This window comes from Notothenia coriiceps, unplaced genomic scaffold (assembly GCF_000735185.1).
Source record: "Notothenia coriiceps isolate Sejong01 unplaced genomic scaffold, NC01 NC01_scaffold00004102, whole genome shotgun sequence".
NCBI classification, from domain to species: Eukaryota; Metazoa; Chordata; class Actinopteri; order Perciformes; family Nototheniidae; genus Notothenia; species Notothenia coriiceps.
The window spans coordinates 219734-240354 of record NW_011336803.1 but is presented as its reverse complement, the minus strand read 5'-3'; the positions used below and the strand labels follow the sequence as shown (position 1 = coordinate 240354).

The following is a 20621-nucleotide window of genomic DNA, read 5'->3' as shown; positions in this document are numbered from 1 at the left end:
CCCCCTTTGTATTTCCCATACACACAGAACATTAAGTCTTTTTTCTTTTTCAAATGTTTGGGTTTATTACTGACAAAACAAGACATTTAAAGAACTCATCTTAGACTTTGAGAAATGGGATAGACCTTTTATATTTTCATGACACTAATCAAATTACTCATGGCTTATGAGATCTTTTTTATAAAAAAAGCTTTTATAAAATAAAGTTAGAAGGGGGATAACTTTCTTGTTGCCTTCTCCAGTGTCATTGCTTTTGGCAGTATATATGATTAAGATCAATGGAACGTAACATTAACAGTTAAATCTGGGTTGGGGTTTGTACTGATCTGCTTTTAATCTCGTAGTTTAAAAAATGTTGCTCAAATAGTGGAGTTTTTGTGTGTTTGTGTGTTTTTATAAAAAGTGAAGACATCAAATTGAATTCCTAAAGTTGTAATAAGGACATGAAATCATTACATTTTTCTCCTGAACAATTTGAGTTAATCTGAAAGTTTGCAGACTTTATTTTGCAGGTAACTTGAGTTCTTGGTTTGTTGGTATCAGTTAATTCCAAACACCGAAACAGGACTAACAGTTAAGTATAAGGGATGCATTGACCTCAAATGCCAGTAACAAGTTTCAAATGTCACAATAATCAAAATACGTTTCTTATGATATTGTCCTGAACACAGAAGGGGATCTAATTTCACAGACAAATAGCCCACTAGTAGATTTGCATGGTTATTCAATTACAGAACCTGTTCTGGATGTGTATGTACAACACCTGTGCTTTTCATTAGATTTTATTCGACCCTTTACACTTCAGTGCAAATGTACCGATCTGCAACGGCCCCTCATATGCAATTAATGAAAATTGCAAAAGTCATACCAAGTAGAACTAGGAATTTGAAACAAAAATATGCTTCCTAATCAAATGTAGTGTAAGCCAGAGAACCTGCTTACTACTTGTCTGTTTTGGTTGCCTTTCTGACTTTTTAACTTTGTACTGGACTCAGTTCGGTGAAGTTGTTTTAATCCTCAGCCTTTGTCTCTGTTGCATTCTTTGCCTGTTTAGAACAGTTGTTACAAAAAGTATTGGATTTGTTCTAAATCCTTACCATAAGGAGACTATTATTAATGTGTGCAGTGATAAGCTACACTGCGTAGCCTACAGTGAAGTTAAAAAATATTTTCCACAAAAAATAATCAACCAAATTATGAAAAAATATTTCCCCCTAACTTGTTGGCGAATTATAACCAACAGAAGACCATCAATTACCATACATTGTTTTTTCATTAAAACAAATATTTTATATATGATAGCTCAGTGTCTCCCTTACAACGGTTGTGAAGATACTTTGATTTGTTTATGAGTTATTGATTGACCGTCAAGATAAAATCCGGTAGTAACTGTCTAACTTTACCGAACTGAGTTAATGTAATTTGGCTGCATTCCACCAAAGGCAACTAAAGGTTATGATTATTCACACTCATTTTATCATCATAATTGTTATATTTTTAAATTATGTAAAGCGTCTAAGAGTTTTTGAGGAAAGCACAATTCAAAGTTTTTTTAACCCAGCTCAACGTATTTTGTGGTGTCATACTGAGACGAGACCTACATAGATGCGTCGTTTGTTGAAAACTCGGTTTCCCAGAGTTCTCTGCTGTTACTTGACTTGACGTTTTTTTCACCGATTGTTGATGACGACGGAAGACACAGCGCAGGTTAGTAGCTGAGCGGTGTACTGGGAGGAGTGCCTGCCAAGATAAAAATAATTTACTCCGACGACTTGCTCTGAAAACACGGAGGAACAAAACAACAAACGAGTGAAACAACGCTTATATTTAAGCCCGGGAACTATACCCGTTTTGACGCTGTTTCAGGAGCTTCTCTAACATTGTTTTGAAGGCCTGTTGCTAGCTGCGGGGATCCTCGGGCTAGCCCTGTAGACACCGGGCCGAGAGAGCGCAAGGGACCGGGACAGGAGCTCAGCGGGATAACGACCAGGTTTGACTGACCCTGCCAGTCCTATCTTATAACACAACGAAGACGTAACCTCTCCTGCTCCGGGTGTCGGATATATACAGCGAAACTCCAGGCGCTCTCAGTTTGACAGCTAGCTAACATTAGCTCTGCTCTGTTTACAAGCTAGCCCAGCCCAGATAGTCTGGAGAAGTTGGCTCTTAGGTGTATTTGTTTCTGTTAGGATTTGCGTACTTGGGTGCTTCCGCCTTCATGCTAGCTGGTGGTGATTTGTAACCTTGTTGTACTTCTATGTACGTGGACTGAAGGTCGCCAGCCAGGCAGCTTGATCAAAAGGTTTCCTAGTTAAGGTTATCACATCTTATCTATACTGCTGCCCAAAGTGTGTTAGTCGTTCGAAGAGAAGGAATAGTCCTACTGAGCTGATCATCCACGCTATCTCTGACCAGTTGGAAGACAGTATCACGGATGAAGGCTCACAGAGAAGTGTGGATTTTGATGCTGTCAGGACCTACAGGTGTCAACTGTTCTTCTTGGCATTATTAATCTCACACCGACATCTGCTCCACCAGAAGCCACTGATCTGCTGCTCTGCTCCCTTGGGCAGATTTGCTCAAGAAGGATCCTCATCAAAAGAGACCGCAATGAATCGTTACCTGCCGGTGGCCCGACAGCACTTCCTGGCTGCCCTTGCCAGCACCAGTGTCGTGGTGAAGAGTATAAGTGCTGTGGTGGTTCTCCTCTACCTGCTGTCATGGGCTGTGGACACTCCATACGCACTAGGGGTGACACCAGGCTACCTCTTTCCACCCAACTTCTGGGTGTGGACGCTGTTGACCCATGGGGTGGTGGAGCAGCACATCTGGGGTGTGGCAGTGAATGTGGGGACAGTGATGGCCTCTGGGCGCCTGCTGGAGCCTCTCTGGGGCGCCCTGGAGCTCCTGATCTTTTTCGCAGTGGTTAACGTCTCTGCAGGCCTCCTGGCCGGCCTCGCCTACCTCCTCACATATGTTGCCACCTTTGACCTCACTTACCTGTTTGCTGTGCGGGCCTATGGAGCAGCCGGGTTCCTGGGAGGAGTGCTGGTGGCGCTGAAGCAGACCATGGGAGACACTACAGTGCTCAGAGTGCCTCAGGTGAGCATAACACACACGGAAAGTCATTTCTGCTCTGCATGCTTATTTGACAGCCTCTTACTAACACTTTGGTGAAAACCCTAAAAGGATACTAGAAACACAACAACACTACAAAGTGTAGCAGTAAGAAAAACAACAAAGACATTTATATTTACTGCAGGACTTCTCTACAAAATATGTTTACATTTCTTTGTGCCTGTTTCAGTGGGATGACTTCCCAGTTTCATGAATTGGGATTTTATGCTGTGACCTATTTTAGTTTGGTTTATTCTTGTCACGTAGTATACAGCACTTGCTTCTTTTAGTTTGTTTAATGACAGTGTGATATTGTTAGTAATAGCGTTTTATGAACGAACACACGTCAAATGATTGTATTGAAGCCATAAAGGCCAGTGGTTTTTAGATCGCTCAGTGCCTAGTTTGTGTTGTCTGTGATTCTCTTCCAAATGTGGGCTACGGTGTGATCTGTTCATTTAAAGATGATATCTGATACTCTTCTGCAGGGCAGCTTACACTTAATGTCCCGATAAGTGCTTAGTGTTTTGCTGAAGCACACATTAGCTACACATTCTGAATGTGTCTAAACCAGGCCATTTTTGGTGCTTTTTATGAGTTTCTATTACACTAGGTTACTTTACTGTAATGTAGGTGTAGACAATGAAACTGCCACCGGGGCACCATAGAGAATCTTACTCAAGAATATGATTACATTTTCTGCAAAAAATCCATGTGCCCTCTTGTCTGCCAATCCCACCTACACGTGTCCCCAATATGTACGGTACATAATCACCAGGTGCCCCAAACTGCCTTCAAAGTAAAAGCATAAACAACTACTTCAAGTAACTTCAATAATTACACTAAATATAAGGTACATTTACAATAAACTAAAACAGCCAGAAAATAAATGTTTAACTATTAAATAAATCAACAGGAGTAGGGCTGCACAATTAATGAAACTTTAATCAAAATGGCAATATCGACTTGTGCTGTATCCAAATGGCAGTAAGTTCTAATTTTGGTAGATGGAAACTTTTAAAAATATTTAAGTAAATTATTGTGGTGATGCATTAAGTCCCGACCTACAAATGCCATTTTTTAGACTTAATAAAATACTTAAATCCAAAATCAAACCATAATTATTTTAGTATATATTTGTAATGATTATGTGGGTACCTAATGTCGGGAATCATATCTCAATATCAGTCAAAGTTATATATTTTTTTCTCCAACTTGTGAAAGCCTTCCTTTTTAAAATCCCTCATTTCAGTAAAGCACGTTTGGAACTGTATCAAAACAAACCCTGGTACATTTGGACTCGCCTGCCACCCTGGTGTGTAACCAGCTATTGTTTGGTGTTCCACTTCCTCAATCCTGCTGACCTCAGTGAATTGTGGGAACTGGCAGCCACAGTGGTCTGTGCACCCAATAGTATCTCTCCCTGTGCCCGATGGTTTTTGTTCACAGGACCTCAAATCTGTCTCCGCCCTCCTCTCAGGTGAGACTCAAAGCAGCACCGGCCCTGGTCCTCCTCTTCCTTTCCTTGCTGCGCCTGTCGGGGCTGCTGGAGAGCTCCGCCCCCCTGGCTGCGTACAGCTTCGGCGCCCTGTCCGGGTGGGTGTACCTGCGCTTCTACCAGAGGCACAGCCGGGGCCGCGGGGACATGTCGGACCACTTCGCCTTCGCTAGCTTCTTCCCGGAGGCGCTGCAGCCGGCCGTGGGGCTGCTGGCGGGGCTGGTGCACGCCGCCCTGGTGAAGCTGAAGGTGTGCAGGAAGATGGTGAAGAGATATGACGTGGGGGCGCCCTCCTCCATCACCATCAGCCTGCCAGGGACAGACCCCCAGGATGCAGAGAGGAGGAGGTGAGTCACATTCTGTTCTTAGTCATCTCATGGAAAAGGTGGTTGGGTATATTGGTTCATTAAATGTATGACACTGGCCTGTTACAGTCTAGTAGAGTTCAGGGGTACCTTCATGAGCCTTTGCATATGGTTTAGTTGACCTTTACAATAATCTACATTAAAGCGTTTAGTGTAAATTGTAGATTAAAGGGGGCCTATAATGCTCATGTTCAGGTTTCATATTTGGTGCCTCTACCGTGACATATCACATGCTTTAATGTTCAAAAAGCTCTTTCTTTTTCTCATACTGCCTGTGCTGTAGCATCTCTGTTCACCCTCTGTCTGAAACCAGAGCCCAGTCTGCTCTGATTGGTTAGCTGGCCGACTCTGTCGTGATTGGTCAACCGCTTAGAGAGGTCTGGTGCCATATCCTATCACGTACACTGTGTTGGAGCGCTAGCCAATTGAAGCGCGATGGTTATGTCACTTTGTCGCGGAAGTAAACAAAGGAGTCCAATTAAGGCTTTTCAGGCAGGGGGGAATGTGTGGGAGAGAAACTCCCTCTAGTGGCAAATGGAGCATTTTAGCCTTTGCAGCCCATTTCCACACACAACAACCTACATTATAATTACACAAATAATGCATTTTATTTATATAGGCTTCTTTCCAGGCTCTCAAGGTCAACGTATATAACACACTAGAGGAAAGGGTAAACCCAAAAAAGCATAATAGGGACCCTTTAAATGCTCTCTATGGCAACAATATGTTGCTGTACCAATAATACATTACCTTCAAATCTTCTCATGTGGTTCCAATGAAAGAGTAGTCATCCCTCATGATCTAAATGTTGATTCAGAAGTTGTTGATACTGAATACTTTCAATTTGAGTAAATAATGATCATCTTCTATTTCATTAATGTCGATAAATATAAAATATTGTTGACTGCTAACATTTTCCCAATAAGGGTCATTAAGTAGCTGTTCTGGGGCTTTCTGTGATGTCACATATTGTTCAGCAGTGAAATATTGTTTAATGATATAATACCATTGTCATCAGAAAGAAACAGAATGCACACAAGGACCCGTGACCGATTTAATAAATACACACTCACCCATATAGTCAAAGAAATACTCCTAGAGGAGACGAATAACAAAAGCAGTGTATATCTAACCTCTGTGCTCTTTTCCAGTCATACTCCTCAAACAGATCATGCATTCACTCTTAAACACACTCACTAATCTCTCTTGCTGTCAGAGGTTACAGTCCATGGCCTTTCCTTCTGCTCCTTTGTCCAGCAGACACACTCTCAAGCTGTCACACAGATTCAGTTACAGAGATAGATCTCTCTTTCACACTAACACAGACCTGCACCCCTGTAATTGTCACGGGGTAATTTGATACTTTCAACCAACTCTGTCCTTTGTGGCAGGATGTCCCTTTGTGTTTCCTGTCTATCTACACTGTCCTGACTGAACATTAAAAGCCTCAACTTATCCATCTTCCATTCAGCATAGCCATTGAGGCCTCCTGCTGCACATGCTTAAACATCACATACATATTATTACACATTTACCCAGAAACCTGTTGAACTCCATAGGCTCCGGTCTGCCTTTTGTAGGTGCTGTTCTCTTCCTCGGGTATGACACATTAAATATGGCTGCCGCTGGAAGAAACCCTCTATGCTTTGTTTTGATTTGCTTTGGATTAAGAGGAATGCCTTCTGCTGACTGGCTAATTAACCTCATGGTGATCATTTTCAATGTAATTGTTACGTCTCCTAAATAAGGCCATTAAATCAGCCTCCCTTATTCTGTACCTTGTCCGATTTTGTTTTTATTTGTTTTATGTCTTATATATATATATATATATATATATATCAGTGTTTCCCCTAGGATGGAGTCATAGCAGCGGTGCTAAGGCACGTGAGCCCAGCATAATGTGAGTGCGGAGCGCGTGGAATTTTTTAGTGTGTGCGAAGTGCGCCCCGCCAATTTGTTTCTATGTGTCTGCACAAGACAGGCTCTTGAGGCCTAGTACCAGGGCCGGTTCTAGACAATTTGCTGCCCTAGGTGATATTTTATGTGTAATGAATAAATGAAAAATCTCTACAAAAGACAAATACACTGCAAAAACAGAAACTTATTGACACGGGTAATAGACGTCAAAATGGCTTCAAATGTATTCAGTATTGTATGAACATGTTTGAATTGGGGGGTGGACGTCAAATCCTCTAGAGGGGTCCGGGGTATGTCCCCCCGGGTAGATTTTTTTTGAACATTTTACAGTAAAATGCTTCAATCTGGTGCACTTTGAGCACACAATTACTCGAGACCTGATCTAGGGGGCACAACTCTAAAACGCCCATATGAAAAAGATCGGTTTACATTTTAATAATCAAATAAGTATGTGAACATAACCAATAACCTACCATAGCCAATAACAAATAAATGTAGCTTATTTTATTTTTGTTGTTCATTCATATCTTATTTTACCTAGTTAACATTTATTATGCATATTTTGATCTCTGTATACATTGGAATGATTTCAAACCTGTTTTTATTTATCCTAATAATTATAAAGGAGTGCCTTGGAAATATGTGTTTACATAATTTGTAAACAAATATTTGTTTGAGACCCACTGAGATAACTTAGACTAAAATTAACTATCTAAACACTCAGAGAGTCCTTTACCTCACTGAGCTTCTCAGTCTGACAAGAGAGCTCTCCTCCACCCTGGTTGTAGAAACATCTACTTCTTATATCCGTTAGCGCAGCTAGCACCAGATTCTAATAACAACAGTGCCGGTACCGGTGCACCCTCTCCTCTGCTCGCTCCGCTCGCACTTTGGCTGTGAGCTGCGGGCGCCTGATAAGCCAACATCCCCCACTTTCATCACTTACAGCGCCCACCGTACAGGGCAAATTAAACGTGTAACCGGGGTGAAGAGGGTGTTACATTTACTTAATTATGAATGTTATTACATCAAGGCCGAAAATTTGGATGAGCGCCAACGGTGAAAAATGTTTTTTCCCTCCCAGAGCTACCAGCGCAGCGCCCCCCAGATCTGGCGCCCTAGGCGACCGCCTGTGTCGCCTATGCCAGTAACACAAATACTACAAATCCACATAACAAACAATCAAAAATGAAAAAGGGTCGCCACTTATTATTATTTTAATAATAGCAGCGGCACTCATATTTCAGCAGCGGCGCTGCGCCGCCACTATTTGTATATAGGGGAAACACTGTATATTCATGTTGCATTGTGGTAGGAGCCTGCATTGCCATATCTACACTGTGGCTACTGTGCATATGACAATAAATAAAACCTTGAATCTAATATCAAAACATATAAAAGATCATCTGAAATGTATATTCAAAGAAGAATTCCAATATTCTTAAAGTCCAAGGTTTAAATGTCCTGTTTTCAGTCCAAAACCCCCAAAAATTAGTTTATTATGATATAAAACAATGTAAAACAAACCTTTTGTATTTGAGAGTTTGAAATCTGCATTTCCTGCCATTTTAACAATTAGTTGAAACTGAAACTAACATCTCTCTTTCCCTCCTTCCAGACAGCTGGCTCTGAAGGCTCTGAACGAGCGTCTGAAGCGTGTGGACGACCAGTCCGCCTGGCCCAGCATGGACGACGAAGACGACGAGGAGGACGACGAGATCAGGACGGATACGCAGCCGCTCCTCCCCTCCTCCTCCTCCTCCTCAGGGGGACCTGCCGGCGCCTCTCTCTCCTCCACCTCCTCATCCTCAATGTCACAGAGCAGCGGGGTGGCGTCCACGGGCGGAGCGCAGCACCCCGAGTCCAGCATCATTAGCTTCGAGGACGCCCCTTCTAGATCGTAACAAATTGAACACGCTGCGTAGAGAAACCCTCGCTCTGTGACTCCAATGACAGTGAGAACACACTCGATATCACACACACACACAAACACACACACAACATGACCAGCTCATACACACGGCCGTGCGCTCACAAACACACTGTTGGTAACTGTACAGTGCTTTCAGTTCAGACATGTTGTAAATCTCAGTGTAGTTGGGCAAACTGGACTCTCAAATTCTTCTCCTTCTTCCTGCAAAGGCGACCAGAAATGCTGTCTTTGTGGACTTAAGCTCAACTCTCGCTCCTCTGCTTCATGTCTCTTTCTCTTGCTTTCTAAATAAATAACAAAATGGGTGTACAACATTCTTTTTATAGTAATTTTTCGGAGCAGCCGTAGTTGTTCTCTGATTGCCTGAGAAATACGTCAGTGACAAACACTGAATTCTTGTCAGAAGGTTGACCCTAAGGAGCGCTCACTGGGCCTTGAAGTGTACCCAGGTGTGTAACGGAGGAAGTATGAAAAGCACGTACTCTGAGATGTGCTGCCCGGAGGAAAGAAGCTGCTGCAGGTCTGTCCTGCTGAAAAACTATGATACAAAACTTCAAGATTTTGAAGAGGTGCCAGATGAGAGGAATCCAGACCAGGTTCAATTGCTTCCCGGTGTGTCTCTGAAACAGCAGGCAGACAAATGGAAAGCCTCCCCCACCTTTTTTGATCCCATTTGTTGTACAGTGGAGAACATTTTTGATTTCTTTTCTTTTTTTATTCAAAATCAAAAAACACCTTTTGTTCCTGTAAAAAAAACAGATACGTGAATGGCGTTACCCCTACACACAGATCTGTTGTGTGGATGTTTTAAGAGTTATACGTTGTAGGTTCATTTCAAACATCCTCTTGTACTGTTTTACACTTCCACCGTCTACGATCTGAAATGACACAAGGATCATCAATAGCTATTTAACTATCTGAGTGCATGTGATACAGAGAGGGGTCTGTCGAGATTGTGTGCGTCATTTGCAGAGACAGGCAGGAGAAGGGTAGAGATGAGGCGTGATGGTCATGCAGGTATTTACAGAGTAGCAGTTTGTATCTGTGCTGTCACTTGTTATATAAACGACTGCGCAGACATTAAACAGTAATCAGCCATTTCCCAACAACGTCCTTTGAATTTATAACATCCGTCATTTCTAAACTCTCGATGCCAAACAGAGCTGGTGGTGAATTATTTTCTAGGGAGGTTGACTGGCAGCTAAATTGTCCCATATAAAACGCATCATAGATTCTATGCAGACCAAAAAGGTCAGTTGATTTATTCATTTTGTTGACAGTCATTGGTGCAGATGTTGCCGCAGATTATGCTAACGTTCAAGCCATTAAATTCCCAATTTCCCTCCTGTCCTCGTTGATTAAAGTCGGAAGCAGCCAATACATTATTTCAGCTATGCGATCACGGTGATGACAAATCTTATAAATTGTGATGTTCAAAGTCTTCCTGGGACTAAAGTGGATTATTGACAGTCTGACTAAGGTCATCTGTCCTTTATTTCACAAACCATCCTGGAAAATAAAACGGTTTGATTTCAAGTACCATCATCACCTCAGTAAGTCATCAGAAGCATTCCAAATTACTAACATTAAATCTCGAGAAAAACATTTTTAATTTAAATGTTTTAATACATGTTCAATCAAATAAGGAGTTTTGGTTTTTATATCTAAAAATCTAATATGTGTTATTTATTGCAGTGGCCTTACTGATCATTTTATTTGTCGCTAATTGAGTTGGCATTCATTTAAACAAATAATAACAAACAAGACAGGTTTTGTTCTGCCACGTGTCGCCCCTCTATTATAAATGTCCGACCCCTGTTCACCCGGATAAATTGGCCTTTGATCTGTAATGTGATTTTGGGATGGATATTTGTTGATATCTGATAATCAAGCAAATGGTGTGTGTAGTGGTGGAGGATATTTTGGTATGTGCGGGGAAATGGCGGAAAAGTCTGATTCCTTGACTTGATCATTTGTAGTTTGGAGTAATAGCATCACAAGATTAGCTCTTGAGACATAGTGCCCTCTGACTCAATGTGTTGACGCTACAATGCTACGAGTTAAGGAACACATGCTCCTGGGAAATTGTTGACTTTCTTGACAAAAAAGTCACGTTCAAACTTTCAACAGCTTACATTTTGTCCCCTTTAGATTTCCAACCCGTGCTTCTGTTTGAATCTGACAGTGTGCTCCAGATGAACCATGTGAAATACGGCAAATTCAGATGAAATATACGGTTTGAACTCTTAGTTTAGCATTGAAAAACGGTTGCTTTTCCCCGTATGGAAAGGTGTAATGTATGGGAAGTGATAAGCCATAATAGAGTGATGTGATTCTGTGTGTTCTGTGTTTCTCCTTCTGCTCATGTCACTCTGCTCTTATTTTGGCTACAAGATGTTTACGTCGGTGTCCACGCTTTATATGAATGAGCTGCGTTATTGATATAACTGAATGGACAGAAATGAAACACAGCTTCAGGTTGTAGAAGGCAGAGCTCAAATGTCTGTAGCAAAGTAGCAAGGGTGGAAAAGTGTCAAAACTAATTACAGATTTTAACCGCGCAATGACAGTTTTATGGTGTCATCTCGCACCTTTTTTTAATTGCGAGTTACTCTGGAAATGACATGTTATCTGGTTTGGCTTAGCTGCTAGGCTTGCATCATACCTTAAAGTCAGCAATGCAGTGAAACACGTTCTTACATGGATGCCATTGCCAACGATGCAGTTGTGTAATCCGGTGAAGTTGTGTAAATGAAGCGTGTTGGAATGCTCTAGTTGGCAGTCAGAGGTTTCATTCTGCCTGGCCACACCTCCATACCTGATTCCTGTATTTACATTTGTTCTGGCTGTAAACATCCTCAATGAGAAGAAAAGAGACAGACCGTCAGTTTGAATAATGCCAATTTATCGTCGCTCTTGAAAAGTAGAAGAGCTACAGTCGAGGATAATGAGTGTGTTGTCGTTTTAGGTTATAATCAAGCACTTTATTGCTGGAATTCAATGTGGTTAAAGACACGGTTTATAAGTGTTGTGCTGTACACTAGTATCTTATCATTATTAAAGACACACCGCAGACAGGAAGCCAATTTGAAACCCTTAACGAGTGCTTTGGCAGCTTCACCCAGACAATTCGATTCTCCCTGGATGGTATCCTGTCAAAGTAGCAAATTCAAGTCCAGTTTCTCTTATCATTTTATATGTAAACTGGAGAAAAAAATTGTTTTAATGACACCGCCGGGGAGACAAAAGCTCATGGACAATTTACATTTCAAAGTTGCTAATTGGCTTATTTTTTGAAAGGCTGGCAACAAATATCGTATTAAATCTAATTGTTTGGAGACTTTGGGGAAACATCTTGTAAATGAAAGCTGTCCTCCGGCCCTGAAATGAATGACATCATATGAGACTGCTCTGTGTGTGTGTCCTGTTGGGAAGGGGGGTTCATTCACAGCAATGTTTTACTTTTCTCAAATAGTTTTCAGTACTTTCATTTTCCTTTTCTGTCCCTACTTTTGCACCAACAGATCGTGTTCATACTAATGACAGTCGTTCTCTCTATCTATCTCTGTTGCACAGACTTTTCTGTTTTGGTTTTCAGATATTTGACTTTATCTCTATATGAAATAAAAGACGATTGTATGAAATAAAAATATGTTTTTCATTCTTTTTTGTGACATTTGCTTTCCTTCTGTGGATGTGATTTGACATTAAAGGTGGGCTACATAGTGGTGGGATGATGTGACCTGTACAATCCTATAAGGAACCGTACAGAATGATCTATAGGAGGAAATCCAAGTGTTCTACCAGATCTTGAGTATGCATACAATTAGCATAGCAATTACTCAAATCATATATGACACCCTTTTGTCATGTGTCACTGCTGAGTATTAGGGTCATTCATAATTACAAAAATATGTTTAATTCAGACATAATACTCAACTACCTACAGTTTTCAAGGTTTACAATAACATTTCTATTAATCAATCTAAATGAAATTGTTTTTTAAACCCAATTTATTTGTCAAAATGTATGGTATGGTATGCAACTTTCAAGGGTACAGTATTTGTTTGATCATTCATCAAATCAAAATTGAAAACAGGAAAAAGGTATATGCAAATAGCCTTAATCAATTTAGTGAACTTTATATTACGACACATTTGACTGTACATGGATGTTTCATTAGACAAACGTATAAAGTGTTATGCACATAGTGTTTTATAATTGTATTTTAATATTAAATAACATGTTATCACTGACATGTAATAGTATTTTGTTTGTTTGTAAATGTGTGAGTAATTTTATATTGTGCACAACTTCCCAGTATAGTAAATGCATAACATTGTAAAAATACATGTGTAAGAGTCTAAAAATGTAGTCGCAAAAATAATTAGTATATTTTCTCTTTGAGATGTAGTGGAGTAAAAGCATAATGCAGAAGGTCGGAATTGTACTTAATTACAGTAGTTAGGCTACTTAGTCAACGTTGGTTATTACATGTTTCTATTCGTTTTAATCTCTTTTATATTTGTGGTTATTTCTCCCTTCGTTTCTCTGAATTTGATGAGTTACCTCATCTGCCCGCCAGGTGGGGCAGTAACCACAGTTTTCTCATGACTGCAGGCAATACAACTAACGTTACAGTGTTGGCCAAGCTTTAATTGGCTCAATTAACTCTGATTGGGGGAATAACACAATTTACTGAAAACGATATGTGTCTCCTAAGGACATAACCCCAGCATTGTGTAATGGATAAGTGCAGTGTCCATTATTATGTATCATTTGTTTTTCCAGAAGGTAAACTAAATAAGAGTTTAACATGGGACAGCTTACTAAACAATGCCAGTGGTAGCCTACTTCAGATATAAGGAGTTATTTACAGTAACTCATGTTGGACCCAGGTTAATAGTTAAATAAAAACTACTAAGAATAACTTTTTTTTAGACCCTTACATTTATAAAGTTGTGTTGGAAGGTAAAATAACACCCTACTGTTACAAACACTAAAAGTTGAGAACATTTCACGTCTGAAAATAGACTGCGTTTATAGCTCGCCGTTACCTTAGTTACTAATTTCCATACAGTTGATGAGCCGGTAACTCTGCTCGTACACCTCGTGCCCGCGCAGGTGTGGCTCTCGGGCTCGTGCCCGCCACCCCTCCCCCAGCTACAAACTACAAACCGTGGCTGCGCGCTCCCGCGAAGTAATTCATTGTATCAGATTGAGACGGGAGGAAGAGCGACTCGACTGGTCGGCAAAGCAACTCTGCTCCGGGAAACATTGTAACTCCGACTGCAAGCCACATACAACTGCAGGTAAACTACTTTCTGGGGTACCAGACCTTGATAAAGTGCTCATATCTCGTATTTTAAAGTTCTAAAGTGGACGGGAGTATTTTAAAAAGTTGTCCAGAGCTTTTAGAGGCCGTGCTAGCGAGGCTCAAAGCTAGCGAGGTTAGCTAACGTTAGCGTTTCCCCTAACCGACCTCGATTTCAAGCCGCTTCCGCACTTGCCACACACACTCATGCTACGGAAAAAAATGCTGTATTCTCAGTGTAGAAGCTTCTCTGACTGAAACACCATGGCCAGACTACACCGTGGGCTTTTATTCAGCTGCAAGAACTTATGTGATGTTTGCACATTTAACCGGTAAAACTGGCCTACATTGGCGATCCAACCATAGCCAAGCAATGAGGCTCTTTTCCTGACTTGCCCGGCTGACCAGGCGGCTTCCCAACCGGTCAGATGTGCCTGCTTTAGGTCGTTTTTTTGTTAAAGTTAGACGTTAATGTTTTAGTAACGTGACAATATTAAGGAACGGATAAAGCACCACGTGCCTTCTTTAAACACCAAATCAGTATTTTCTTGTGTTGTAGAATGTAGGACATGTCGGTGACTAAAAGGCAGTCTCTAGTTTATAGTGGCGTTTAAGTTTTTCTAATACAATGTTTTGTTATTAGCAGTCTTTCACTCTTGAGAAGTCATGTGGAAAGTATATACGGGTCTATGTATTTAGTTTGGATCGGGGCCACCCACCCATTCTTCCACTGCGGACACACTAGCCATCTGTTGCCGCTGTGATGACGCCATCTTTCTGGTGACCCACCCAGTAGCTAGCTGGTTTAAAAACAATGTTTGACTAAACACTGGGAGCTCTCACAGGCGAGAAACACAACTTTCTTTTTCTTCTGAGCCATGGGTACAGTGGCTTATTTCACGAAGCATTAGGGAATGTTCTAACCAGTCATGCTAAAGTCTTACATATTTGACCTCCTATGGCTCATGGTTACTGATCAAATTATGTCACTTTTTTATATTCACAACGCTCATTGATCATACGACAGTATTCTGAATGTGAGTTTGTAATATGTAGCAGTAAATCAAAGTCAGAGATATTAGGGAAAACAGCACTAATGTCCATGCTGTTCAGACTGGTGGATTAATTTCTTGTCAATTTCACCCTGACAGACTTAAAGAAAATGTTCTCATTGAAGTGTAAAGCAGGAGAATACCTTTTTTAAAAGCCAATTCAACCAGAAATAAATTGGTGTCTCATAGCACAGTGTCATAAAGATATAATATGGCACCCACACATTGATCTAAATAGGGATTTATTGCAAGCAGACGAAAGATGGTTTTCCCAATTGTAATTGTTATGGCTCAGTCCAATCTTTTGGTTTGGAAGAATCAGTGACATTGTGTCTTACGGTCCGATAATTCAATGCTTCTATTAGCAGTATGATATGATCAATCTGGGTGACTTTTATTAAATAAAAAATGACATGTTCGTGAGCACATGCATGCTGTAGCATTCATCTGTATCATGTAGATAAGACAGGTTAGCTAACTGCCCTGTTTGGGTGCATACAGCACTTACCTCAAGGGAGATTGTATTACCATGTTGTGTGTGTGTGTGTCTGCACACATTGTTAAAAAAACATTCTTCTGTCACAGTTATGGATATATTCATAATGTTTCCGCCCACTTAAATGCATGTCAGATGGCAGACGAAAACCACCTGTCATATTTCTGTCAGAAACTGAAATATTCATCAGCCAACAGTCAGTGAACCATCACTAAGCCGGGGCAAATTTTCCGCGCTTATGAATGCGTGGGGTATTTCCTGGCATAAACACACAAACACAGGCCTTTTGATGCGACTGTTGCCTGTGCGGGGTTTTCTAAAGAACAGGCTGATGAATCATGAAGTGCAATAAAGCTTTGTCATACAATATAACAATGCAGAATCTATAGTATTTCTCTTAACACTTTCTTCAGCAGCGAACATGCCATACAATTGATTCATTTTTGATGGAAACTGGTTGTGTGGACACATGAGTGGGTTTGACTGGCAGGCCTGCTGTCTCAAAGGTTGTCTGTTATAGCTTGATAGGTTGGCGGCTTACTTAACAATCCCAATAGACGAGACCTCTCAAACATGGCATTCCTTTGAATAATTGCGTGGTTTATTTAGTCAGGAGTATTCCCTTTTGCTCTCTCTGTATCTATCCTAATCTGCTAATATATGTTGGGTTATCCCTGTCTGTCTCTTCATTTCTTCTCAGGGTCTCTTTAGCTAGCATGCAGATGGGGTGGTGATTTGTAGCGTTGTCCTTTTTGCCGACCATGATTACAAATTTACCAGCGGATTAAGTCGGATTTGAACTCAATTTGATGTTGCTGTGACCATTAGCCTAGTCCACATAAACAACCTTTTCCTTTTCTTGGTGTATGTAAACATTTAATATCTATTCACCAATGAAGACAGCCAGCTGTAGTTGGTGTTACATCTCTTCACGCGTGCACCACTTTAGTTCTTGACAAGCCTGTTTAATATTTTGGCTTGGCTGTTGGCCAAGTTGTCTGGCAGACATGACTAACATATTAGCAACATCCCAAGATGATGTGTGTGGTTGGTGGTGGCTTTACTTTCTGTTCGTTTGTGTCATGAAGCTGCAGGCTATGGTTCCAGAATTGGGAGCGTTTTCACTGGAAATATATTTAAATGTTTAGAAAAGGAATAGTTAACATTTTCAGATGGATTTATTTGTATTCCAATGTGTCGAAAACTAGCCAGATGCAATACATTTTTATCCAGATTTTTGGGACAAACCACTCGTGCATTCTAGGTCTGATGGATTTGGACATAAACGCGAGTGAAGTATAACCGGACGCGAGAGAGAGATCAGCACCTGCAGCTCTGCCCGCTGTGAGGGACCGGTGAGCGGAGCAAAACACACCTTTAGACCTAACACACTTAGCTATGGCACTGTCGTATTTTGAACATTGAATTATTCCATTTGATAATATGTAATCAACTCAGGCACCCTCCCAAAAAAAATTAATTAAAAAAGAATTAGAATAAAAAATATTCATAACTCATAAGAATATTCGATTAATCGTTCCCATCCCTAGTGCATTCCTGAAGTAATTGTTCTCGTCTCACAAACCTGACTGGTTTCCCTTCAAATAAAATAATAAAAACAGCTTTTAGCATTGCTGACATTTTGAATACAGTACATGGGAAATGTTGGCACTATTGAGGTATTTGTTGTGTAGTTTGGTGTAACCCTTTATTCTGTGGAACGGTGTCTATGGATTGTCCTGCTACACACGGCGAGTCAAGTGGTTGTTGTCTGTTGGCTACTCGACCGAAATTAATCAGCGCTAGATTATCCTTGCTCAATTAGCTTGCTCCAAGATGATACTTTGATCATCGTTTTTATTCACATCGGAGTTTGTGCTTCTGCAATTGTATGTTATTGAGTTCAGACCGTTCAGACACAACAGTCTCCGCTGCTAATGGAGATTTTCCTGTTGTGCCCCGTCCTTATTGTGTTAAGGGATTTCCTGCCTCATTTTTGTTGGCCAGACATTTTTCTACGTACTTGCTGGCAAATTGCACTCTGAATACTGTCAATGATAGAAGCTTCTTTGCCTTATATGAACACCAGATTGTAGACTCCTGTTGTCTGGTAAGCTGCTTTGTGGGACTCATGTGTGGCGCCAATGATTTGCTTGTAGGCACCTAGGCAGCATTAGTTCAAAATGGGGGCACATTGTTATTTACCATGGTTAACCCGCTGGTCAAACGTTTCAAGCATTGACCAGACACCAACCTCGAGGCTACAGCTGCCCCCGTTTTTGTCTTCTCTTTTCTGTTTTTCAAATCATGGGGGAATGGGCTAATCTTTTTCGACACTGCTGTCCTACTTTAAGGATTAATCTACAATTTATAGAAAGCTTGCAGCACCTCACAGTGCTTAAGTGCAATTTAGGGTCAGGAACTAATGGGCCTGAGGGCTAAAAATATGTATAATCTAAGGCCATTTTATTTGGGAGTAATGATTAATCAGAGGTTTTACAGTATTCTTGCCATAAACTCATTAATCATTCATCCTTCAACATATGGGATTACTGGTATGCCCAATGTGCCACAGCAGGTGTGTGGGAACAACATGTTGGCTTTTCATCTGAAAGGTATGGAAATTCAAACTGAAGCAGTAGAAATGTAGGCAGCTTACAGTAGTCGAAAATGTCAGTTGCTTACAAACTGCTGTATGGACCAAAACAAATCAAGGGGGAAGGAAGACTGACTGATTGGGGCCAGAGACCCTCTTCCTATGCAAAGCCTGTTTCAGATTAATAACCTGTTTTTAGCAGTGAAATCCTTTTTTACAGAAACATTTAAACCCACAGTCTCTATTCAAAGGGGCAAAGTAAATCAAGGAAATAAAAGCTCTAACCTGGGCTGTGATAGCGCCATGTTAAAGCTCCAGAGATCATTTCAGAAAGAACAGGAGTGGCATCGGGGAGTTTGCTCTCTATCGAGCCTCCCGCTGACTCACTGTGAAGGAGATAGCAGGCTGGAATACATGATTGACAGCGCACGGTGCTGCACCTTTTCGAATCAAGGAGGAAACAGCCCGTCAGGCGTATGATGTATTACCCTCTCTATATGGGGTCCGCTTGTCCTTGTGCAGTTAGTAAGTACACAGTGCATGTACTGTGTCAGTGTGAAAGTTGTCTCTGCAGCAGTGCCTCAATGACAAATGAGGTGCGTTTGATGTGCTCTTGGGGAACAAAGCCGCTGTGCCTTTTGGACGCAGTTCTTCGTGTATGAAAGGAAATGGCCGCTTCCTGTTTCATGTTGTGATCACATTCTGCTCCTGGAAAAAATGTGGCCCTTATTCTTTTTATCATACACCGGCTAGACTTCAAGAGAAAACGTTAGGAGTTTTAACCTAGTTCCTGTGTTTGTGATTTTCAAAAGGAATTTCCTGATATGTAGTGTTCGAAGCTGCTTTCAGCCAATGACACGAGACTACATGATTGACATTCATTTGCCCCAACTTCCCTTAACGTTGTTGGGCAAGCTTGTTCTCTTCCACCCACGCTGACACGTCTGCAAGGTTGTTTATTGTCATGAACAACTGGAACTATAGCTGCATCTTTTACTTCCTCGTGGCTCATGGTTTGCTCTTCTGTAATGACATTTTTATGCTGACACCTGTATGCTGCTAAGGATGGGACAGGAACCTGCAGGGCAGAGACGTGCAAAGATACTTGGGCGGTACTGGTGCAATCTTAAAACGGCTCTCCTATTGTACTTTACTCCTTACTCAAGCTGTACATGCTCATCAGCATACATCCTGATCAGATACTTGATAAAAGTATGACACAGGACAACAGATCTGTCTTCACAGATTCAACCTGCTTGTTTGTATTGAGCGCTCTATCGGTTACACTTACCTCATATGCAGCTAGTCTGAAGGTTGTTTGTGATTTCAGGTCTTCTTTTACACATACTGCCCTAACATATGAAGTAGGGATGGGAACGATTAATCGAATATTCGAAATTATTATTCGAGTGATGCTTAAGTTGATTACATATTATCAAATTGAATAATTCAATGTGTATATATATACGACAGTGCCATAGCTAAATGTGTTAGTTGACGTCTAAAGGTGTGTTTTGCTCCGCTCACCGGTCCCTCACAGCAGGCAGAGCTGCAGGTGCTGATCTCTCTCTCGCGTCTGGTTATACTTCACTCGTGTTTATGTTCAAATCCATCAGATCTAGCTAGTTCTAGCCAATGATATGGCTGCTGCCCCTCCCTACACGCAGATCACGCAGACTCAAACCTCATCTTAGGCCCAAATGTGGCCCAAATGCGCTCCGCAGCCGTTGCGAGGTTCCGGTGCTAACAGTTCATGAGCGTGCTCCCCCGCCCCCTGTCAACACTCGCGACACATGAGTGGCCAGCCTAAACAACAAAAAGCGCTGCTTGGAAACCGTGTGTGGCGGCAAAGTACATAGACATTTTAACTGGAGAGATTTAGTTTTGCCAGTATTCAACATATTTTACCAGTCATAGTCCGGTAATTATTTACACTCTAAGAAGAGTCCTACACAACAGACATGGTGTCAAAAAGGGGTAATGTGTGGAAATATTTTGACCAGGTTAGTGAGTGCGGTGTAGAGGTCAAACTATGCCAAATTAAACTTATATATACATACTATACCTTGCTATACCCGCAACCTCCGTTCCAGCTGAGAGGGTCTTCTCTACAGCTGGGCTGATTGTGAATCGCTTCCGCACATGAAAGCTGTAGGCCTATAGCTGTCAAACTGTGGTCGCCAGTTCAATACATTTGACAAATGTGACTTGGTTTCTACACTTATTTGAACATGTATTTATTTATTTACAAAAGTTATTGAATTCTTTTTTTCGATATGTACATTTCGGTTAACCGGTTAACCGTTTTTTGGAGGGTCGAATATTCTAATATA

The 20621-nt window shown here is 41.1% G+C and overlaps 2 protein-coding genes across 3 annotated transcripts in view; both read left to right on the top strand.

The window, feature by feature from the left end:
- The first annotated feature begins 1677 nt into the window (after positions 1-1677).
- On the top strand, positions 1678-12494 carry tmem115 (transmembrane protein 115). The gene is made up of 3 exons (XM_010767219.1): positions 1678-3102; positions 4598-4962; positions 8516-12494. Exons 1-3 carry the CDS (start codon positions 2611-2613, stop codon positions 8799-8801), a joined length of 1143 nt encoding a protein of 380 aa, XP_010765521.1. The 5' UTR covers positions 1678-2610; the 3' UTR covers positions 8802-12494.
- Positions 12495-14033: 1539 nt separating this feature from the next.
- The window catches only part of LOC104942029 (transforming protein RhoA-like), a 12918-nt gene continuing 6330 nt past the window's right edge, over positions 14034-20621 (top strand). For both annotated transcript variants that reach the window (XM_010767217.1, XM_010767218.1), the window contains exon 1: positions 14034-14142. The gene's annotated coding sequence lies outside the window, so the exon portion shown is untranslated. The remainder of the gene's footprint in view (positions 14143-20621) is intronic.

Bases quoted from the DNA above. Each gene is read 5' to 3' on its own strand.
- tmem115 (XM_010767219.1), top strand. From the start codon at position 2,611: ATGAATCGTTACCTGCCGGTGGCCCGACAGCACTTCCTGGCTGCCCTT. The intron at 3,103-4,597 runs GTGAGCATAACA...CCCTCCTCTCAG, and splicing joins CAGTGCTCAGAGTGCCTCAG to GTGAGACTCAAAGCAGCACC. The intron at 4,963-8,515 runs GTGAGTCACATT...CCCTCCTTCCAG, and splicing joins CAGGATGCAGAGAGGAGGAG to ACAGCTGGCTCTGAAGGCTC.